The sequence below is a fragment of the Seriola dumerili genome, unplaced genomic scaffold (genome assembly GCF_002260705.1).
Source record: "Seriola dumerili isolate Sdu_G_001 unplaced genomic scaffold, Sdu_1.0 BDQW01000149.1, whole genome shotgun sequence".
Taxonomy (NCBI): Eukaryota; Metazoa; Chordata; class Actinopteri; order Carangiformes; family Carangidae; genus Seriola; species Seriola dumerili.
The window spans coordinates 370,193-392,660 of NW_019174404.1; the positions used below are offsets into that span (position 1 = coordinate 370,193).

Genomic DNA, 22,468 nt, shown 5'->3' on the forward strand with positions numbered 1-22,468 from the left:
CTAAAATTATAAGAAAGGAGTCGGAAGCAATTTATTATTAGTGGTTTATGTTGTCAAATTTTGGTCCAAAGTATCGTAACAATATTCTGAATACCCCTATTTATCGAATGGTTCGCTCCGTTGCTATGCTATCTTGTGTAGACATTCTCCAGGGTGATGGAGACGATGATGTAGTTTCTCGGCCTGAAAACGCGAAATACATAACGTTGTTCGGTTTAAAACGTAAACGGTGTGCGCCGTAACAACAATTACAATGGCCGGTATAAGAACAGTTAACGGAAAATTCTCGGGAGTCAACCCGGCTGTCAGGTAATGTTAATGTCGAATTCTGTTTACAGAAACGCCTCGGTGAAGCTGTCAAGCTAACCTGGCTAACGTTAGCTCGAACCGCTACGTTATTAGTCGATATTCTAACGCCCAGTTGTCGTTCGTCAACGGTAACGGTACCGTAAAAATAATGTTAACGTTAGCAAGGAGCTGAGCCAACAATAGGTTACAGGTTAATCAGCTGCCTAAGCTACGTAATTATTTTACCGTACCACCATACTAAAAAATTCCCCGCACACAAATCAGATCTTTTATTGCCAAAATCTAAAGCTAACGTTAATGTATAACGAATTATGATGGACCTGTTGAAAGTATTTAATTCCATCGAACGATTAACGAAAATCGTTTATTATGACTGACATACATTTGGTTAGCAGTTTATTGGGTACACCTAGCCAAATCTAACGCAGCCCTGCAGTAAATCCTCCCTTCATGAAGGTTATAATGATCAGTGTCTATTGAGTTGTTGACTCAACTGTATGATCATTTTGGAGGCTGTAGTTTGTGATGCCATTGTACAGGGAGGTGTTAAAGTTATTAGGCTTCTCAAAAAAAAAAAATAGAAATACCTGTCTATATAACGCAATAGGATTCAACTACACCTTTAACTGCAGCTTCCAAAGTGACCATATAGTTGAATCTACACCTCCTCTAAAACAGTTTCATCACAAACTGAACATTATAACCGTTATGAAGACTGTTCTGATTGGCTGCCTTAGTTTTAGCTACGTGTACCTAATAAACTACCAACTCAGTGGAGTTCATAATTGTCTCATTTTCTCACAATTGAGGCAAATCTCCTCTCCTGAAGCGGTGTCGTAATTATGAATTATAATAAATTATATATTAAATGTGTATCTGGGAAACCTATGTGAAAACCTATCTGAATTGTGAGATATGGAAGTGATCATTTTAAGAAAGCTCTCACTCTTTCCTTTTTTTTTTTTGACAAATCTAAACACAAATTAATCTAAACAATAATTTACTGGCAATTTCCACCTTAAAATTGTTTGTTGTATTCAAAGGATGAGATGTGGTGGAAATCTTTGGAAACATGTTAGTTGGACTGTGTGTTGAAGTTTTTTTTATTTTTATTTTTTTTTATCAAACTGCTGTTTACAAGGTTAAGAATTAACATCTTAGCTCAACATACATCTGAAGTCAATGTTCATAACTAACAAAAGCCATGACGTAATGCATACATTTACTTATTGTTGTATTTTTCAGCTGCTGTCGTCTGCGGCAGGTTCAGTCTCTGCTATGTGAGGGTGGTGCTGCCACTCCGGATGGCATCATGTGCTCTCTTGGTATGTTAAGTCGCAAACTTTTTTTTATCTTTAACCTCCTTTCTTTATCTGGCCTGGTTAACTGCATTGTCAGCTGCTAAGCCTAGAGGAAATAATTTTTCACAACAGATGGTGAATAAAGCAATTCATGTGGCCATTCCAAAACTGTTGACAATTTTTTTGTTGTGTATTTCAGGAATTGACAGCAGATATAATGAAGGGTGCACTGAGCTTGCAAAATACCTGTTCTATGGACTGTATGGACGAAATCAGCTGAATCTGGAACATGTCCTTGAGGAGTTTCCAGAGGAAATGCTGGATGGTGAGTTCTTCAATTGTTGTTCACTATATTTTTTATCATATTTTGTGCTTGCTTTAGTATTTATTTACTCTGACCTGTTACTTGTCTGCTTGTCAGATGTCATCCTACTGATCAAGGCAGAGTGTGTTCATCTGTACTGCAATCCACTAAACTACAGTTACCTGCTGCCCTACGTATCTCACTGGAGGAACCTGCATCTTTACTGCATGACAGAGGCAGAGGTTAAAAAGCCCTATTCATTCCTTCCTCTATCATTCCTGTTAATTACAGTTCCTGTGTGCTTCAACTAGGAGTATGAACCTAATCAAGGGTATTAAGACATGTTGATGTATCCACCTGGCTGCAAATTTTTAAGGTTACTATATTACTATAAGTCAGCTTCATTTTTATTAATGTGTTCTAGCTTTTACCAATGTACTACCAATTTGTGTGCGTGTCGCTGCACCTCTTAAGAGTTGTCTCATACTTCTTTGAAAACTCACATATCAATTAATGATTTCCAAACCTTTTTTATTGCTGAAATATCTAAATGCAGCAGTATTTGTAATTTGCCAACCTCTGTAATTTGTTCACCTCCACACACAGTATGAAGATGAGGAAGCAGCAGAGGAATTCAAAATCTCCAGCTTTGTCACAATGGTGCAGGACTGCTATCGAATCGGAGTTCCTTACAGCTCCCGGGGTACATATCGTCACATTTTAATCTCTACATTTATTTGCTGTTTGTGTGTTAAAGAGATAATCAAAAGTGTTCACACACTAACTACATGACATGACATCACAGTAAGCCAAAATACAATGTCGGTTCACCATCTGGATAACTTGCGCCTACTGACTAATTACACCAACAGCATATTTGCTCTACTGTTACTCTTAGGGCACATCCAGAAGTTTGATATGTTTATGGTGGAGAAGTGGCCTCTGATTCAAGCGTTTGCCCTGGAGGGCATTGGTGGAGGAAGTTTTTTCACGATTAAATACAAGGTACGTTCAAACAAGTAAAAAAAATTTGGTGTGACAAACATGTTGAAATATATTTTACATAAGAGCGTTTGTAGCACTATGCTTCTTATTTCAGTTTGTGTTCATTCAAATGGTATATTCCCTTTTGTCCAGCTCATGGATATGAGTGAGAAGCTTTGGCAGGTGTACACCAGATTGGACCCAGTGTCTCTGGATAGTCTCCTCGCAGAGGTAACACTGACTTTTCTTAATCTTCTGTTGCTCTAGCTTTCACAGGATTCTGTTGCATTGCAGACCCACTGTTTTTGTTGTTCTTGTATTGTATACTGACACTCTGGTGGTCACATGGTGAACCTCTTTGAATTAAGTCATATTTGGTATGTAAAGGTGTGAACATAACCATTTACTGTCATTTTTACTTATAACCTTGGTGTTGTTTATTGTAGGACTTGGTTAACTTTGAGAAGCAGTGGAGTGGCTTTTTCTCCAGCATGGACCTGGAGAGCCATCTGTCCATCCTAGAGCTGTCTGAAGCCCAGGCAGGGGAGGTGAGTTTGTAGCCACAAAGTCCTACAAGAATAGAACTCTGGACAATAACTTACTGAACACAATTACTTCATACTGTAATGTAATAATTATTATCATAATTATAATATTAATATTTTTTCATAATTTCACTTTAGGTGTGCAGTGTAAAATTAAAAATAACATTAAAAAAGGAGAAAACAAAAATATGCTCAAATTAGTATCATGCTTCCTCCATTGTCTTGCTCTTCATTTATGAGTAATGGAGTATCATAAGTCAGCATCCATGTATGCTCATAGGAGGGTGTTATAGTCCACTTCCACTTGCAAATTGAACATGGACATGCAAACAGAGGAAGAGTGGACGAGGCAAAGGTGTAGTGACAGGAAGGAGATCAAGTCAGCGTCTGATCAAATGTACTACTTTGTTGTAATCTTTAAGTAATGGTGTTCAGTTTCTGATCTTAGTTGTCAGCTAAGTGTCCTCATTAAGTGTATTTTCATCAATCCACAGGCGTTCCGTACTTACTACTCTCATGGACTGATCTCAAGCAACATCACAGATAAAAGGTATTCTTCATATTCTACAAACGGTTCATCTCTAGTCTTGTAGAATGAAAACATGCTTTTGCTTAACCAGCTGTTTCTTTACTTCAGTAAAAGTCAGCAGCCCTTTGTGCTGTTTGGGAAACATTCCTCCTCAGAGGATCTGGAGAGCTGTTCATTCAACTTTCCCTCAGAGAGCCATCAGGTCCGCAACACAGGGCCTCAAGGTTCGACAGCCAGACACATGGTGAGAAGCAGCAGTAGCTGAGAGGGGGAGAATAACTGCATGCTGACGCTCTGTGGTGGTGCAGAGAACATGTCTGACAGAGGAAATGTTGTAATGTGAAACACTGTAAACTACTTACATTACTGTAACATCCCTATTAATGGCTGGAAACCTTCCAAAGTGGTTAGTACAGTGGAAGGTCTGTCACTGTGAAAACTTGGCATTGATCTAATGTTTCCATTATGTGTAACTGATGTTTTATAAATCACATTGCTCAAGTTAAAGAGGGAAACTGGCCTGCAGCACCACCTGGTGAAGGGTTTTGGTACAACCAATGCTCAGTGATGTACAGGACAGTGTTTACAACACTGTTAAGTGGGAACATGACATGAATGCATCTTTTTTGTGTCTTAGATTCTTAAGTGTGTGGCTCCTAAAGGACCTCTAGCCTGCTCTCGAACCTATTTCTTTGGGACAACCCACTCTCCCTACCTTGGTGAGGTGTTACTGTATGACTCTGCTTACTTGATATTGTTCAACTGCATATTTGTAAAACATGAGGATGTTTTTTTAATATATTTTACATTATTGATTAGTAATAATGCAGTACCATGCTGCAGAGGTGTTAAAGCAATACTAACAAATCCCATAATTTGTATTTTCCTGTATCTCACCCACAGGAAATCAAAACACGGATCAAAAGAAAACAGAAGTCTTGTAAGTGATTTTTATTTGAAGTTCATTAATATTTTCCCTCTAAGCGATTGTTAAATGTTTGAGTTTTTCTGAATGAAAGAGTTTTTTTTTCTTCTTCAGACTTTTGTCCCAGATTTATTCAGCTGCTGTTCAAGCAGTCCTTTCAGGAATCAAATGCTACTCCTGTACCTCCAGTGCTACCAAGGTAAGAAAAACAGCACTAAACTTTAACATTTATCTCACAGCATGTACAATTACTCATGAAGAAATGTCTGTTATCGTAGGCTAAGGATGTAGCAGAGAACACCTTTCTAGTGGCTTTGGACTCGATGAATCTAAATCAGTATCGAAGTTTTCTCAGGTATATATTGATTTGAATTTTTTCAACTGTTGTTTAATGTATGAGACTTTCACCCAAGCATGAAATGACATTTATTGTTTGAAGCAGTTTCATCGTATGTTTCTTCTTCTCAGGTCCAAATGTGAATTCAGCATTCAAGCAGTGAACAAGCAGGGGAGGTGGGTGTTAACTAGTGCTTTGTAAGCATTTGTATTTTCTGCACAATCTCCTTGACATTTTCATCGTCATTTGATTCAATGATTTCTTGCTTTCTTAAAAAATCCTTTTGTAAATATGTGATTTGAGACCTAAAAAGCCTGTTTTTTTATTTTCAGGATCATTCCTCTGACTGATGAAGAAAGCCGTTATGTAGTAAAAACAGTAAGTCAGAGAAGCGTATTGTTTTTTGCTTCTTGAAACTGTCACAATGGAAACACCTGAGTGTATAATTTTCCTCTGAAAGTTTTTTTTTCCATCTTGACTAATTGTATGTTTTTTCTAAGGCCTCCATGACCGTCCATGACATCCCAGACCTCCAGTGGGACAGGGGGGACCTGGGCTCCGTGGTCTTCTCTGAATCCTTCTTAGAGTCCAGCATCAATATTCAGCAGAAAGGTACATTTTGGATTATCTTAAGTATAACTAGAGTGGATTGCTGATTGATTCCACAAAGGAAATTTGTTTTACATAATAAGCAGGACACAGCCACACGTTGCTGTTAACAGAAGAAGGCAAAAGTCGTTTAGAAACAACAGAGGATTAGTCTAAAAATAGCCTATTTCCTGCCCTGAGGGTTATATTTGTGATTCATCTTCCATGTTTGTCATTCTTTGGCTTTGTTGTTTATGCTACATTTCAAACAAGTCTGTTTCCTCTCCTGCAGATGGCACTGTGTCCTCAGACAGCTGCTACACCATCCTGACGACAACTGTGCCTCGCTACGCCTGCTGGCTGGTACGTGAAGGGCTGAAAATGAAATAGATTTTATATTAAAAGTGTTTTGGATTGTGATTCAGAACTTGTGTGTTTGTAGATGGAGTCTGATGTAAAGCAGTCTGAGCAAGCCCAGCATCTCACTAAGGTGAGTTCAGAAGCTTCATATGCCCCCACCCCCCCACTTCATGTTTCCCTATATACACTTATGTATGAGCATGTGCCCTAATGATCTACAATATGCGTCTGAAACAGAAAGAGGACGACACTTGTTTGGGAACTGCTCTGACTGTGGCAGATGCTGCTTATGTATTCTCCAGCAGCCAGCTCTCCACGCCTGAAGAAGGTGACACTCACACACTCACATGGGGGTTATTTTGCAGCCTCGTCTCACTGTGTACTCGGGCCAGTATTGTACATTATGTGACAAAGAGTTGTGAATGTGTGTATTTTATTGTTTATTCAATTTTTTTTATTTTAGGGAAGATAATTTTCTTCTCTGAGGGACTCCTGTTTATCCATTCTCAATATGGGAGCATTACTCTGTCCAAGGATCACATCAACACCATCAAGTTTTATGATCCGGTAAGATGAATAATATGACTTTCAGTTGTATCGTGATAGGACACGCAGTAGTTGAATCACATATGTTATTTTTCTCACAAGATCTGCTTTTGTTTACTGATTTAAAAGATAAGTCAGGCTTCCATTTAAAACCATGTTAACACATATACTGTGTGTATGTATATGCAGTGGAACACACAGCAACTACATGAGTGTGATTTGTGTGTCCTCTTCTTACCAGGACTCGAGCGCTGTGGCTTCTCTCTTTGTGGAGTATGACAGCAGCCTGCTCCCGCACCTCCCGTTCCCTCTCCACAGCTCTGACCAGTGTCTGGTCTTTGCTCTTCAGCCCAGATCTAAGAGCCACAGGGCTTTCTACTCCAAGGTTAGAACAGTAGTCAGTGACTAAAGCTCTGACACAGTTTGAGACTGAAGTTAACAGGGATCATCTGAGTGGAGCTGATTAAAATGCAGTGTTTAAAATGACATGTTTATACTGTTAAATATATGTTGTCCCACTGTGAAATATTTAGTCTGAGGGATGTATGAGTTGTAGATGTAACATAAGATAGGATCTGGTTTTGTGTTTGTTCTTGGATGATCCATTACGATAAAAACAAAACATTTTTGTCCTTTTTATGCTCATTAAAGATTCAGCTCCAGTTGTATGACCGTTTTCTCTCTTGGTTCAGGTGTTGTCAGTGTGGCAGAACTCCGAATCTGGACTTACTCTGCAGTTGCTGAACCAAGAGCAACTGACCTGGAGCCAGAAAAACATGTAAGGCAACATCATTTTCTCTACCAGTTTCAGCTGTCAGCATGAATCACTGTATTAGCTTATTAACATTGTAATTCTGCATTTATCATTAATCAGTCTTTCCCAATAAAGTCATTAAAAAAAGGAAATTCAAATCACTTTTTTCTCTCAGGCACACCAGACTGCAGAAGCTGCACGACAGTCAGGAGCCACCAGTGGCCAAACGCAGAGGCAGCTTGAAGACTTCATACTCCCAGTTGCCAGAGCAGGACATGTTAGTACACACAGACACATAGCAGAGTTGGACTGAGCAAGTAGTAAAACCCAATGCTACTGTAGGTATTGCTTAATCATGAGTATGTACTCCCGAAATAGTATTTGAGCTTGTGTTTCTTGACGCAGTGTTTTCATCAGTGCTGCCTATCCACATTCAGTAGATCTGTCCTGCTGGGAGCAAGTGGAAGATAATGTAGCTTCATTATATGGCCTGAAATAAACAATGCACACACTTTCTTTTCAGTCAATATAGCTAAAACAAAGAAGTTAGCATACAAAGGTTACTCAGCATTTTTTGCAGCTTCTTAGTCTTGCCACATCGGTCCTAAAACTGTCACCTGGTATAATTAGACATCCAACTGCTTTAAGCATAAACTCGCAGCACAGTGCTTATAAGAATGAGTTGCTTCCTTTTGCACAACTTTGCATTATCAGTCTCATTTCTAAAGGCTCTGTTCCACCAGACATAAAAAGAAAAACGGTTGTGCTTTTAAATTCCTTGTGCAAAACCTGGAGCAGGCATTACTGGTGAAAAGAAGTAAAGAAGTCCTGGCTGTAAAATTTCAGAACTTGCTTTTGTCCATTACCTTACATGAGCAGTCACAAAACACTTTTTTATCTAGTTGTGACTCATTTGTTCTTACTAATTGCTGCGTTCTGGCCCTCACCAGGTTTCTTCAGCACTTCGCCCTGAGTAGCATTAGTCAGGAGCCCATTCTGTATGACCACCTGGGAGTGCTCTTCCCCTCTGCAGAGCTTAAGAACCCAGTCAATGGCCATGGAGACAAGGTGAGCATATTGACTGTGGTGCAGTGGATCATCCTCTCGTTCTTTTCTTGGCCTCCTAGGTTGATTATGGTAACGCTGATTAAGTTAATATCTGATGCGGGCTTTTTAATGTGTGAAAAGGTTGTCATTACCATCATCACTGGTCTGCCGGGAAGCCATAAGAAGAGACTCTGCAACTTCCTGGTCCAGCTGAACAAGGAACGAGGAAGGTAAGAGCCACTACATCCAACAACATGCTCTTTGTAATATTTTCTGCACCAATATCCTTTTTCATACATATGCTTTAGTTATTTTATTCAAATAATATTAAATACAAAACTCCCAACACAAACAGAAATAACACAAATTTTATTTTTCATTACTCCCGTAGGTGGGTGGTGTACGAGCCTGGTCCTGACAGCTGTGACAGCTTCTCAGCCTCTCACCTCCAGCAGTATTTGTCCAGCTTCCTGGAGAGCCAGAGAGGCCCAGGAGGCAAACCCCGTCTGTTGGTGCTCTCACCTGGGTAAGAAAGCCCGCTGATCAGCATGAAACAGCTGTGAACTGAGAAGTCGAGACTAATCCGGAGGAACAGAGAACAAGAACAGAGCTCGGCTAAATGAGGGTGTTTTGTTTAGAAAACACAATATGTTCATTTTTATGGAAAATAATTCCATCTGCTGTCTATCCCTCTGTATTTATTACACGCAGATAATTTCACCTTTCTATGTAAAACATATTTTAGTGTCTGCACTTTTGAGTATTTAGAGTATATTTTGTTAAAGTGTCACATAAAGTTTAATAGATGATTCCAAACCTTCATTAACAGTATCTGAAGAAAACAGACATCTTTGTCAGTGTCTTTTAAAATTTGCAAATGTTCCTGCAGATACACAGATGTTCTGGATGTGGTCCAGGCTGTGCTTTTCCACCCTGACCCAGTTGTCCAAGCGTGTTTCACCATTGGTGCTGTCACTGCCTGTGTGGATCCATTCGCTTCCTGTTTGGAGCACAGGTACGTTTTTTTTTTTTTTTGCCACCTCAAATAAAATAGGCTTTGAATAATGTAAATAATCATAATAATAAAATGTGTATCAGATTAATTAAGTTACCATTTAACTAAACCCCACAATGTCCAACTGAAATAGACAAAATTCCTGAATGAAAAATAACATTTTCACAAACAAGATTCTCAGTTATGGCTGATGAATGATAAGAGGAAACAAATACGTCAGAGAACAAGTCAAGGTGTCTCACATTGTATATGCAGAAGTCACGGTTCCACAATAGTTTTTTCCTGTGCAAGTTGAAATCAAATTGCTTTCAACTTACATTTCAGTGTAGATAATAACAATATATTAAATGACCTAATTGATAAAAATCATTCATTTAAGTATATCCTGTTCTGATCCAAAGACAATCAATATAGTGGCTCAGTTGCACCAAACAAATTAATACTTCAGTATATGTGATAATCCTGCAGCTGCCTCATGGTCAAAGGCCTCAAGAAGAACCTCGTGCTTCTTCTCAATGTTTGTGTCTGATTCCCAATGACTGGAAGGTTTTTACTTTCAAACATTTACTTACAGCATCTTAAAGAATAAGTCGCCAAAGGTTTCCCCAATGAGTAGCAAATACACACCTCCTATAGGTTTGCAGTTGAAATTTATTTGATGACCCAGTTTGACAAAAAAAAACTTCTCAAATCACTCCTGCAGTAGAATCCATTTTTCGCTTTATGTCCATGTGCGTTGTATGTTCCAAAAACAAATATTTTTATTCTTAGCACAATTGCCTGCTTGTGTTTTTCATTTGCAATCAATATAAATGTCACAAGTGTAGCTGCGTGCAACAAATGTGAGCTGCTAACAACAAATCGCAGCTGTGTATTCAGCCATATTTTGGTTATGACTCCTGAAATTCAAGTTTCACTCAGTTTGAAAGTTCAGTTTTCAAGTAACATATGGACAGACCAGATGATGACAGACAGGGCCGGATGTTGATAAATTGTTGAAGCACTGGAGGCTTCCAGGACGAGGTTACATGACACTTTTAGCTATTAAAACTCAGGCTGGGTCCCTTTTACAGAGAGGATCAGTCCTACATTTAATCTCACTCTCCTTTTGTTACAGGCTTTAGATGTAGCTTACAGAGCTTCTCACTGTCATAGATTGACTGAGCTGCTCCACGAAATATGACATACCACTCCAGTTAATAGGCTGCTTTCCACTGCACAGCCAAGCTGGGCTGGCTAGTGATACTTACATACAGACGAAGGCAGGAAGTCCAGAATCTAGTATTTAAGATTCCAGAACCACTCGAAATTTAACTGAAAAGCCAGTAGGTGTTACGACAAATGTCCCGGTAAGCAGCTGAAGTATAATAACTTTATTCTGCACAGTAACACTCATAAATACTTGAGCGTATATGCAGGAAAAAAAAAGCTTTAATAATAAATCTAAAGGGTGTTTTGGATCCTGTGCTATAAACATGTTTGTGATGTCCTTCCACTCAGACTCTGACAAGTCCTACTTGGCTCAGCAGTGGAAAAATGTGTAATAAGAGGTTTAGTTAGCAATGTGGTTAGCGCTGACTTTAACATTTGAGGCATCTTCAACAAACCCCCTGTCACTGTCTGTTGCCATAGATTCTGTGGAGGTCTGTGGACCCCTACTATGGCGCTAATTGGGTGTGGTTAGCCCAGCTTAGGCTTGACCTGCCTGTCACCCCCCTCTGCATAGCTCTCTAATCCCCCAGATCCACATGTGCGACCAACACACCCTCCTCACTGAAGCTCATCAGTCAGTCATGATCCATTCTTTGTGATGGATGTAGACAGTTCATTACATCAGGACAGGAAAGATAAATGCCTTTCAAATCGCTGATCTCCCCCCCTCCCTCCAACCTCCCTCCCCCGTCTCCCTAAGAGCTGCAGGGGAGGGTCTGTAGTGGCTGGAGGGGGGACTTGGCTCTGGATGGTTATTCAGAAAGTGGTGTATAACACTGATCGATTTGAAAACTCAGGATAAATTATGTTAAGATTAAATGAGATTACAGAAAGCTTTTACACTGGTCAGTTGCCAGTCATAGTCATGATGTCATCCTATGAAAAATGCCTCACGGTGGATAACTCGTTTGCTAGCCAAGGGCCATAACATGGAATTAGCCTGTTTATTGCTGCACAATTTTGGCAAGCACCCATCAGTCATGAACAGAGTTATTGTTAGTGATGATACTGTGGAAGAAGATATGGGTTAAAGTAAAGAGGACTGTTTACCAGATAAGTGAAACAGCTCTTTGTATGTGTCACTCAGGTACAGTCAAAACAAATTTGCATTTGACTGATGACTAGCATTTAATTATACAGTAAATACTGCATATTTAACTTAACTTCTTCTGTCTCTTGTCTTCTAACTTTAGGTTTACATTTCCTAAGCTGATGGAGCAGTGCAGCCAAGGTACGTCCTGCCTGTGCTCTGTTCTCCCCTCCACTTTCCCAACAACAAAATACATCCAGGATAAAACTTCCTTCACAGAATACTGAGGAAACACCAGATATTGATATTCACTGATATTGATTTTCCAAATACGCCATGCAGTCCGGTTGTACGATACAAACCTTAAAGGTCAAGAAATGTATGATTTTTGTCAAATTAAGTCAGAGGAGAAGTTGCACAGGTGTGAACAATAATGACATATAAGCCATATTCTCACAGTAAAGTAGCAAATTAGAGATCCAACACCCAGTGAAGACGAAATATATTAATATGTCACGGTGCTTTGTTGTTTGCTTCTTTGACGTGAAGTGTGTTGCAGTGCCATTCACCCTCCAGCAGAACCATCCTACATCTTTAACGCTTCAATATCTTAATACACCTTTGAAAAGCGTACATTTCCATCTGTGTGACACTGGGATGGATTGAGTAGTGTGGAAACCACCACAGTTTAATCTGTCGCAGAATTACCTCTTATTTCTCACCCGTCCGTTTGAAGTTTTCACAATGTGACTTTCCCTAAAGCCTTCAGCTCACCGGCAGGATACAGCAGCAGTATCACCAGTAAATCAAACCTAGTATAAAAAGGGCTATTTCTGCAGTGGCTACACAGACATTGTATTTTTCGGGGGAAAGTGAGCCGGTTTCTCCTGGAATTCATGTTCCCTCTCTGTGCCTCGCTGTATGTCAGGTATTGTGAGTACAGTGGTGTTCACCGGGCTGACAGCAGAGCAGAAGCACCCTCTCATGCAGTATGTTCAGCAGCTGGTACGCTCTGCCAACCCCACTGCAGCCTTCATACTCGCAGAGAGAGGAGCTGTCACCAGGTAGGCACCCGCAGAATCATGATCGTCACTGCTGGGCATTAACTGCTTTTATCTTTGCCTGAAATATTCACTCAAGGCTACGTTTTATTCTTCTTTTTGAGTCTATGTTCAAATCTTTTGGGTCAGAGAAGGGTTAGCACAGGAATGTGTCATGAACATTTCCCAGGTTATTCTATACTTAAGGAACATTTCATTGTCGAAGTTAAAAGCCTATTGTAGATATGAGATATTAAGTCCTTATGTGGTATTTCGGTGCTGTAAAGAGTGAAGTATTGACTCCTTCCTGTTTGTCTTCTTAATCAGGACTGAAGATGTGAATCTGATCTTGTCTGAGAGCAGCTTCAATGAGCCACAGATGCTGAGAGCACGTTATGTCCTCTACCCTGGATGGTAAGACCCTCATTCGACGTTCCACTCTACTCGTGGTGACCCCCGTGTGTCCTCATGTGTCCACACTCAACCTTTTGGCCGCTGAGCAACAGATTGGCGTTGATTCCTGCCTCAGCGTTCCTCAGTCCTGCCTCGCCTCCCTCCCTGCGGTTTAATTGCCACTCAGCTGCAGTGGTGGGGGTATCGGCTGCTGATTGCTGTAAAGCCCCTCAGGGCATCTTGTGTTCTATCACCAGCTGCCTCCTGGCAGCACAGTAACAAGCTGTTGGCCATGCAGTTGCCATGTACACAGAGGGGGTCTCCTTCCCTTTGGATCTGGTCCATTCTGCCTTCATGCCTCAGTGGTCAGCCTAATATGAACCTCTGCTTAATCCTCCCCTCAGATCATACACTGGATATCTGGCCAGAGTCTGGCCCTTCTGATTTACTCATCTTCAAGCTTTAATTTGTGTGTACTGTACTGTACGTGTACGTGCGTGTGTTTGAGATGCTTCTTACACATCCGTAGCTCTTCGACCAAGACTAGTAACTTTTTCACCTGCTGATGAGAGTCTGTACATTTACAGATTCATCATCCACTTCCCACAATTTTATAAGCAAATCACATTCGCTGGCCTCTTTCCTCTGGGCAGCTGGTAGAGTAAACAACTTTTCAGCCAAAGACAAAATGTAGCACAAACATTTGGCTTGCTCTAGACTTAACTTTCTCACTATCTGTGTAATGTGCTCGTGTTCTGTGTTTCAGGTGCAAAGGGCGCTTCTTCTCTGGTTCAGGGTCTCTGATCCTCACCCAGCAGCGCGTGGCTTTCAACCGGCCCCTAGAGAGGCCTCTATTTGTCACCCGCTGTAAAGGTGAGATGGAAAGAAAGCCTCCCCCCTCCCCTTTTCTGACTCTTACACGTGACAGAAGCGCCAGATATGAGCTGGCAGGGTTTGATGATGATTACATAAGCTGTCTTTCCCTCCAAATATGGAGATAACTGAGGTCTCAAAGTAATTGTCAGCCGCTGCTGCGAAATAATCTGTATTCCCAAAGGATGCACTTACAACATCTTGCTGCCAATTTAGCTTCTGAGGAAATTGTTAATTTAAATTATTATTATTAAATCCTGCAATTCTCCCTGCTAAAACTCTGCTAATGTTTCTGAAGCTTTCAAGTCTTCACTAAAGCCGAGCCCCTTCCGAGGAAACGTGTACAATGTTTGGGGAAAAGTTCGATTTTCTGGTAAGAAATATTAATATACTTTTAATTTTATTTCTCTCTTATATAATACATTGTCATTTTTGCTAACTTTTTCAATTTTCAGACCAGATTTTGCATTCCAGAGAACTTGCTTTTGTTAAGCATTACTAAACAAATGTGACTTCTTTCCTCGGTAAATGTTTGACCTGCATTTGCATTCCCCACTTTTGGGAATTGTTAGAGAAAAGGTTGCCCTCAAGGCAGGCAAGAAGCTCCTGACGGTAGGAATATCGCTCGGTTGTTGCTCTGGTGTCTGGTGTTTAGAATTCAGCTCATAGTCCACTGGTTTGGTTTCCTCCACGTAGTTCTCTCACTCTTTTTTTCATCCAAAGGCCTGTGTAGAGTTGTTGCATGAGGAGAAAGTGGAGGTGCCTGTGAGGAGATGTGCAGAGAGTGTGCAGATATCTGTAGAGAGAGTTGGCGAGACGCAGGAGAATGGAACGAGTGTGGAGACTGTATGACCCTGAGACAAATGCTCACATTCCCTTAGTGTCAAGTGTGCATCTCAGTCACTGTCTGTAGGGTAGTGTATCATTTACATCGCCTTATATTCAGTTATTTTACTTTATTTTAGTTGTTGTATTTAGCTGTCGTACATCCAACACATATTTTATATTAAGTTAGGACATATTTTTTTATCTTGTTTTGTTACACGTGAGTTCTGTGAGTCATTTTGGGAGCAGAGGGGCTGTATGGATGTTGAACCATAAACACCCCACCGACAGCATGCTGTTACCATATGAAGCTGCTGTAGCAGGTGTTACACAAGGTGTGAGCTGCATGTGCGACTTGGATGTGAGCGCCTCTCTCTCTGGAACCTCCAGACTCAGAACAACTGATGGAGGTGAGCTACAACACGGTGAGTGGGAGCCTGAGCATTGCCTCAGAACAGAGCGTTGACCCTCTCACCCCGGGCCCCAAAGAGACCGGCACTTCCTGCTTCATGGTGTTTGATGGTGTTGGCCTCACTGAGGATGGAGTGAAGGACTGGCTCAGACTGTGCACCAAGCAGGTAGACATTTAAATAGCCCCACTGTTTTTGATGGCAATGCATACTTGAGACTTGTGTATAGATCTATGGGTAACATCAGTTAAGTGTTGCGTAATGCCAAGGCTGTTGTTTCTGTTTGGTTTTTACAGAGGCAGACAAAGAAGCCTAAGAAGACTAAAAACAGCCTTTCACCACACGAAATCAAGACCATACATGTGAGTGTGTTTATATTGATGATTATATAATTACAACCAACCGTGAAGACCAGGAAACTCACTACAGACCGCTGTACATCAGGGGAACGGTATCAGACCATTTCTAAAGTGTTCCCAGGAACACAGTGGCCTCAATTATTGTGAAATGGTAGAAGTCTGGAACCACCAGGACTCTTCCTAGAGTTGGCCGTCCAGACAAACTGAGTAACCAGGCAAGAACGGTCTTGGCCAGGGAGAAGTGATCAAGAAACAGCTCTCCATCAATCAGACCTTTATGGTAGAGCAGCTAGACAGAAGCCACTTTGAGTAAAAGGCATATGATGCTTGAAGATTGCCAAGCAGCATTTAAAGGAAAAAGATTCTCCGGTCTGACGAGACAAAAATCTAAACCCTTTGGTTTGAACTCCAATATACTGAATTCTGAATACTTTCTAAAATTAGAGATTTCATTTTCATTTCATTCATTTTTATATATTTACAATTAAATCTACATCACAATGTTTTTTTTCCTTTCCTTTCCTTTTCTTTTGTGGGAGGTTTTCTTTATCTTCTAAGGTCAGGAACTGTTATTGATGTTGGCCTTTTCAGTCAATAACATTTACTCAACCTGATATTATGTTTCTGTTTAGATTATCAGGCACTTGGATCCACTACCTCCAGGCTACTTCTACAACGGTTGTCAATATGTCGACATCTTTGGAGAAAAAAGGAATTTCCATCCCAGTATCCTTTTCATAGTGGTTACTCTAACTACACTTTATCTGTCTCTCAAAAATCCTTTTCCCCATTTTTTTAAAGGCTAAATCAAACTCAATACAGTGAATGTGAGTCAGTGTAGGTATAAAAATCAGGCTCTGTGTTTGAAAAGTGATTGATATCAATAGGAGCCGGACTTTCTGAGTCAGACAATCTATGACAAACAATGCAGGTCTGCTTGTATCTGTGTTTACCGTTGTGCGTGGTGATTGTGCTGCTGTTTCCCATACATTGCTGTCACTGCAGACATGGAAGATTTTATTAAAGCGTACATCGCCGAGGCCAACAAGGAGATCGAGATATTCAACCGTCAGCTGGAGCTGCAGGGACAGCCTGACCTGTTTGATCCGTGATAGAATCTGTGTGTATGTCCACCGCCTCCATCTGTCTTATTTATCTCTAAGGCTACCACTGTGGGAGGGGCAGGGAGGGCGCAGGGGTTACGTACTCAACACTCCACTAGAATGATTAATGTGTGTTCATACCACATGCATCTGCAGAAGCTGCTGCTGCTAGAAACCCAGTTATTATCTATGTACTATGTCACTTTGTTTCCTTATTTGGTGGCATGAAAAGGATGAGCGGAGGTGAGCGTTTGAGCAGTGACATCATCCATCAGAAGCCAGTTATGTCACGGCATGGCTTACTTCCCTCTGCCACGCCACTGACTCTACAGTTATCACTTTGGCAACTTAGGCATCATATTTATCAAATGAAAGCGGCAGTTTGATGCGGTCACTTGTGTTGATTCAAATTAATGCACATTTGTCAAGCAGTGAGAGTTGACTTGTTCACAACTGCAGGCGTATCTGAATCGTAACGCAACACAAGACTCCATCTTTAAACCAGTGTGATTGTGCCGCTAAGCCTGCAAGCTATGAGACTTTCACAATTGAAGGGAATTTCCAGCCCCTCGCTCCTACAGCTTGTGCGTTTCTGTTTATCACAGTTGGCAAATTAAAGCCTCTATTTCTGGACAGGCATGGATAGCCGTGTGATTCTGGTGGGCTCCCTGGTGGGGTTTCTCAAGAATCGCTCCTCCTCTGTTGTCACCCAATCCATGGCCCACCTGTTAGCTTGTCTGTGTGCCGTGCTGCAGCAGAGGGAGCGCTTGGCCATGGAGCTGTAAACATTGGACAGCCTGTTGGCTGCAGACATCTGATGAATGATGCCATTAATCACATAGCTATACGCCACCCCAGTGCTTTATTTTAAGACTCCTAAAGTGAATCTAATGAAAGAACAAAAAATAAATAAAAAATAAAAATTCAGACTTCAGTCCCGGCAGCAAAGTGGTGCAGTTATAAAACAGCTGAGGCCAAGAAACACACTGAATCTGTTTATTATAATGCTGCTAGTTTTAACAGTGAGAAACCAGGTAGACACAGAGTTAAGCTCAGCCTCACTGCAGCCAGCTCTGGATCTTTCAGTTCACGGTTTTGGTCAAAATGTTAATTTATTGTTAAATTTTGTTATAAGTGTAAACATTCCCTCTTTTTTTTTTTTCAAAATAAATATATGGGTCACTACATTTAGGTAGGACGAGGGGAAAATGAAATAATCTGGGAAACTTTGGTGAGGTTTGGGTAAACATGAGTTAGAGCCTTTAGTGAAAGGTGAAAGGCTTTGTATTGATGTGATGTTGCAGAGAATCAGTCTTGATGTTCTGTTGAAATCAGTAGTTATGCTACTATTTGCTCTGTGATCATGTGTCACACTAATGTTCTATGCATGTCTTCCTCTTGCCAGGGTTCCTACACAGGTTTTGAAATTCTGTAACTTCGTAGGGAAACGAAAATTCTGTGGAAAACCCGTGTTGTTGTTGTTATTTGAACAGCAACAGTTGAATTATTAATTGTGATGTCAAAATCAAACAAAGCATTAAATACATGGGATTTGGAAGTTGAAAATGTGTAGGAACCCTGCTCCAGTCTCTGGAGGTTTGATGGCTTTCATTCGTTATGGGGTCAGCAGTGTAACATGCAGACTAATTAACAATCTGGGTTTGTCTTGAGGGAGTTGATGCTGACAAAGGAACATTTGAATGCACATATAAGCGTGCACACACTGCTGCTGCGTACAATTATATTACATTGGCCTTTTGTACACCGCACCAAAAAGAATCGCCTGTACTCAAACGTGAGTACTGTGAGATTTTCACCATGGATAAGAGAGGAAGGGCGTTTCTGCTAAGAGCATGTTTCAGGTCCATAGTTGTAATCAGGGGAATAAGAGAGAATGGGGGGCAAATGCTTAATAATGAGGTCAACACTTACTCATTGTCGTTAGATTCTTATTGAAGCAGATATTTTTAAATCAGTGGTGACCTCAGTGTATTTTGGGATGCCAGTCACATCCCTGGGTATGTCCTGTCCTGACAGCGCTGTCAACAGCCAGCTTAATGGAAATAATCAATAATATTGTTTTCAGCTGGCAGACGAACACAGAGAGTGATAATAACATTGTCGGCAAAGTGTTTTCCTCCAGACGCCCGGTGTGTATCTGCACAGATTCAGATGATCCGAGACCTGGACTCTGACCTGACACTGCTGGCCCCATCTGTCCTCAGCAGAGTCTCCTCTGACCTGAACAAGCCATACCCTCTTATGCTAGATGTGCCACTGTCTCTTAGAAGAATGACTCATTGCATAGGATAGCGTATAACATAGCAATGAAGTACGCCTCTAACATGTATCACCCTGGCATGTTCCAGATAGCCAGCAAAGGAGGGGTTCACACGGAGAGGAGGAGCTTACCCCCAAGTTACTCATTCCACGAGCTTCTCTCTTTCAGTCCTCCTCCTTCACTCTATAAAAGAAGTGCAATTGTACCTTGTGTTTTTATATATTCCACTTACAGTGCCCTCAAATAGCTCTTTAAGGACAAAGCTGAGCAAACAAACGAGCTGCTAAATTCTCAGTCTCTCACAGCTCGTATTCTGTGGTCGGCTGGATTCTGGCTTTGAGCGCTTGTATCTCAAATAAAACCATAAAGGGTCTTAACAGCAAGTGAAGGGGTTTTTGATGCAAAATGAGATGCTGCATTAACAAAAAAAAAAAGCATTACCTCTGCTTACAAATGACTGATGGAACAAAATGCAAACAGATTACGCTGCTTGTTTTTAACAGCAGAGCAAGATGTAACATAAATCCTGTGTTGACTAAATGATAACTCTTGTTTAAGCTGGATCTTCTGTTTAGCGATTCAGAGATGCGCTCTCTAAAGCCGTCTGTTTCCAGCAACAGTTGCTGTCATTCTGTAGTTATGTAATACTGCAGAGGCTTACCTTGATTGACAGTGAAATAGCTGCGAGGCTGATGTATGGAAGACTGAAGGTGCCACAAATTTAAACCTGCTCCTCGTCAAAGAGCAGAGCGACTGAAAACGTAATCGGCCAAGAGATCAAAAATTAGTCCTTAAAGAGTCGAGGGTTATGTAAGACGTTTGTGATGTTAATCAAATTCCCACTAACACGTACACACACACACGCACACACACATATACACGACTACTACCACAAGTATGTCTATACTATTTTGCATGTGTTGAGATGTTATGTGAAAATGACGCCACATATATTCTGACAGAATTGCCTTTCACCAAACTGGTACAACAAAGAGAAAATTATCACATTTATTTTACATATCTGCTAAGAATTTGAATTACCTCGAAAAACAACAAATAGTATTTTTATAAGACTGTGAATTGAACAATTCTAGATGCAAGCAAAATGTCTCTTCTCGCACAAGCTACAAGCTACAAAAGGCAAAAGCAGATGCAATTTTTTTTTTTTTTTTGTAGTTAAAAAAAAAAAAAAAAACTCGAAGAGAATCTGATCGGTTGTGAGATGTCAGGTTTCTCTGATCCAGCAGTGCCTTGGCTACGGCTAAGAAAAAGCAGAGATTAAAGCTGCGTTCAGAGCTCCATCTTTCTCCCTGTCATGGGGGGGGGGGGGGGTTGTCAGGCAAGGATCCGTCCTTCAACAGTGTTGGTGAAAGGAATCCATGGAGTCGTTCTTTAAAGCAATGTGTTTTTACTAAGCCAGAGGGTAAAGTAGACGTGGTCGCACAGGGGAAGGCCACTGGAGGGCTCAGGTGGATTCAGGTATTCTTGCAAACTAACCAAAAAGATGCTGAAGTACAAAGCTGAGCACTGAAATCAATATAGTTCTGATACTTTAAGAGTTATTTATGTTCACAGCGGTACATTTCTTAGTGGTTTATTTTAGTTTATTAGTAATAACAGACCAAATACAGTTGTTTTATTTAATGAAAATGTAACGTACACTAGAAGGGAAGCTGCACTTTTATCCATGTTCCTTTTTAAAATGAATAATATATGAAATAGGAAATGGAAATTTTCTTCTTTTTTTTTTTTTTTTCTTAGGCTCAGTTGTAGTTGGGATACAAAACCGTCATGTTTTGTATCAGAGTACAGACGAAAACAAAAAAAAAAGAAGCAGAGAGGATTGAGTTTGTGACTAAAGTTGGGTGACCCCTACTTATTGCACATTGGGGGCCCAAAGAGCCCTCCACACGCCTCCCCGTGTGCCTGCTACACAGCTCTCTGGCAGACTGAGCACCCTGGTGTCTTCATCCTGTATGTGGAGGCTAGCAACTTTTGTAGCTGAAGTTATAGGACAAAAACAAAGTTTGGTGTTAATTGGTTTTATGTAAAGCGGGGGAAACGTGATGTTCTCGTACTGCAGTGTGATAACGCAGTGCGCGGGGGCTTTTGTTCTTTTTCTAGTTTTGAGATTGGCTCGTGTTCAAAAGGGCCAACAATGTGGAATGTATGCGCTTCTTGAAGAAGTTGGTATTTTTATGGTATTTTTTTTTTTGTGCTTATTGGAGGAATAACGGCTTGGAAATGGATTTTTAACTGACCAAATATTTCTCAGCCCTCAGGGGACTGTTGATGCTAATTGTTTGGGCCGTTCTGTCCTATCGAGGTTCAAAGGGAAATCACGGGCTCCTCACCCCACAGTCCTCACAGACAGCGAGAGGAGGTTTCTCAGGTGTACCTATTATTTCCATACCTGAGATTACATATTTGCCCTATCAAGCCCAAGTGTTATAGAAGAAGATGGGGGTGAAATTGTGGTTAATATCTTCTGTCTGTAGCCACATACTGGCTGGCTGCACAGCCATGTATTTAAAAACAGAAGAAGAAGAAGAAAAAAAAGGATGTTGTTATTCATGTCAAGGAACACTAACGATTGAAGCTGGGAGGTGTTTGATGTCATGATGCAGAATTAGATCTGGGAAAAAAAAAAAAAAGCAAAGGGCTCATTTCTTTTCCCCTTATCTTCAGGCCGTCCAAGGTAACAGGAAAAAAAACTTCTTATGGTCTATTGTGATGAGAAGCAAAGAAAAAAAGAAAGGAAGAAAAAAACTAACTTCAAAAGTGCCAAACTGACTTCCACATTTTGTTTTGAGGATGTTCACAGAACGTGAGTGAATCTGAATTGCATTTGCACTAAACTACTGTAACTTCTGTTTTTTTCCTGTGACTGATGCTTTTATAATCTAACTGTTGTATTTATTGCACCTCGTAATCCATTAAATATTTATATGGTTATTCAATCTTTTTGTTATTTTGTCACTTAATGCAGCAGTTGGTCTTTTAAATGTCACTTACAGGTACACGTTCTGTTTGCTGTGCTTTGGTTGCGTGGTATCCGTTGTGCTCTCAGATGTCAGGACACACACATGTGCAGCCAGTTCAGCATAGTAGTGGATTTGTCACTTGGTGAGACAACATGAATTCACCCTGTGCATCCAAACCCTGTATCAGCACCAGCTGAGACGGGGAGGTCTGTTATTGGGACTTGGAGAGGTAGACTAAACACAAAGTGTCTGCAGAGTGTGTATCAGAGTTTGTGTGTTTGTGTGTGTGTGTTGTGGTTCAGCTATTAACACACTTACTTAAAGAGAAATGGCAGCTGAAATAGGGCTGAGAGAATGTGAGGAATCCTGCTCCACATACTGTACATGTAGCACAGTTTTAGCCCTCCGTTTCCT

The 22,468-nt window shown here is 40.7% G+C and overlaps 1 protein-coding gene across 1 annotated transcript; it reads left to right on the top strand.

Moving 5' to 3' along the window:
• The first annotated feature begins 169 nt into the window (after positions 1–169).
• Positions 170–18,504, top strand: cunh20orf194 (chromosome unknown C20orf194 homolog). Its single transcript, XM_022750357.1, has 37 exons — positions 170–309; positions 1,555–1,634; positions 1,810–1,935; positions 2,032–2,156; positions 2,521–2,617; positions 2,813–2,919; positions 3,052–3,129; positions 3,345–3,446; positions 3,938–3,993; positions 4,081–4,216; positions 4,610–4,691; positions 4,876–4,912; positions 5,012–5,096; positions 5,176–5,252; positions 5,366–5,410; positions 5,567–5,612; positions 5,735–5,846; positions 6,115–6,185; positions 6,265–6,312; positions 6,420–6,510; positions 6,646–6,749; positions 6,970–7,113; positions 7,421–7,506; positions 7,658–7,759; positions 8,433–8,550; positions 8,671–8,759; positions 8,921–9,055; positions 9,419–9,544; positions 11,950–11,987; positions 12,715–12,850; positions 13,154–13,240; positions 13,986–14,092; positions 14,391–14,465; positions 15,308–15,495; positions 15,624–15,689; positions 16,319–16,412; positions 16,692–18,504. Exons 1-37 carry the CDS (start codon positions 254–256, stop codon positions 16,796–16,798), a joined length of 3,459 nt encoding a protein of 1,152 aa, XP_022606078.1. The 5' UTR covers positions 170–253; the 3' UTR covers positions 16,799–18,504.
• Positions 18,505–22,468: the final 3,964 nt, after the last annotated feature.

Excerpts from the sequence above, each read along its gene's own strand:
- cunh20orf194 (XM_022750357.1), top strand. The coding sequence starts at position 254 with ATGGCCGGTATAAGAACAGTTAACGGAAAATTCTCGGGAGTCAACCCG. Across the intron at positions 4,692-4,875 it reads AACCCACTCTCCCTACCTTG|GAAATCAAAACACGGATCAA; the intron begins GTGAGGTGTTAC and ends TCTCACCCACAG. Across the intron at positions 5,847-6,114 it reads CATCAATATTCAGCAGAAAG|ATGGCACTGTGTCCTCAGAC; the intron begins GTACATTTTGGA and ends CCTCTCCTGCAG.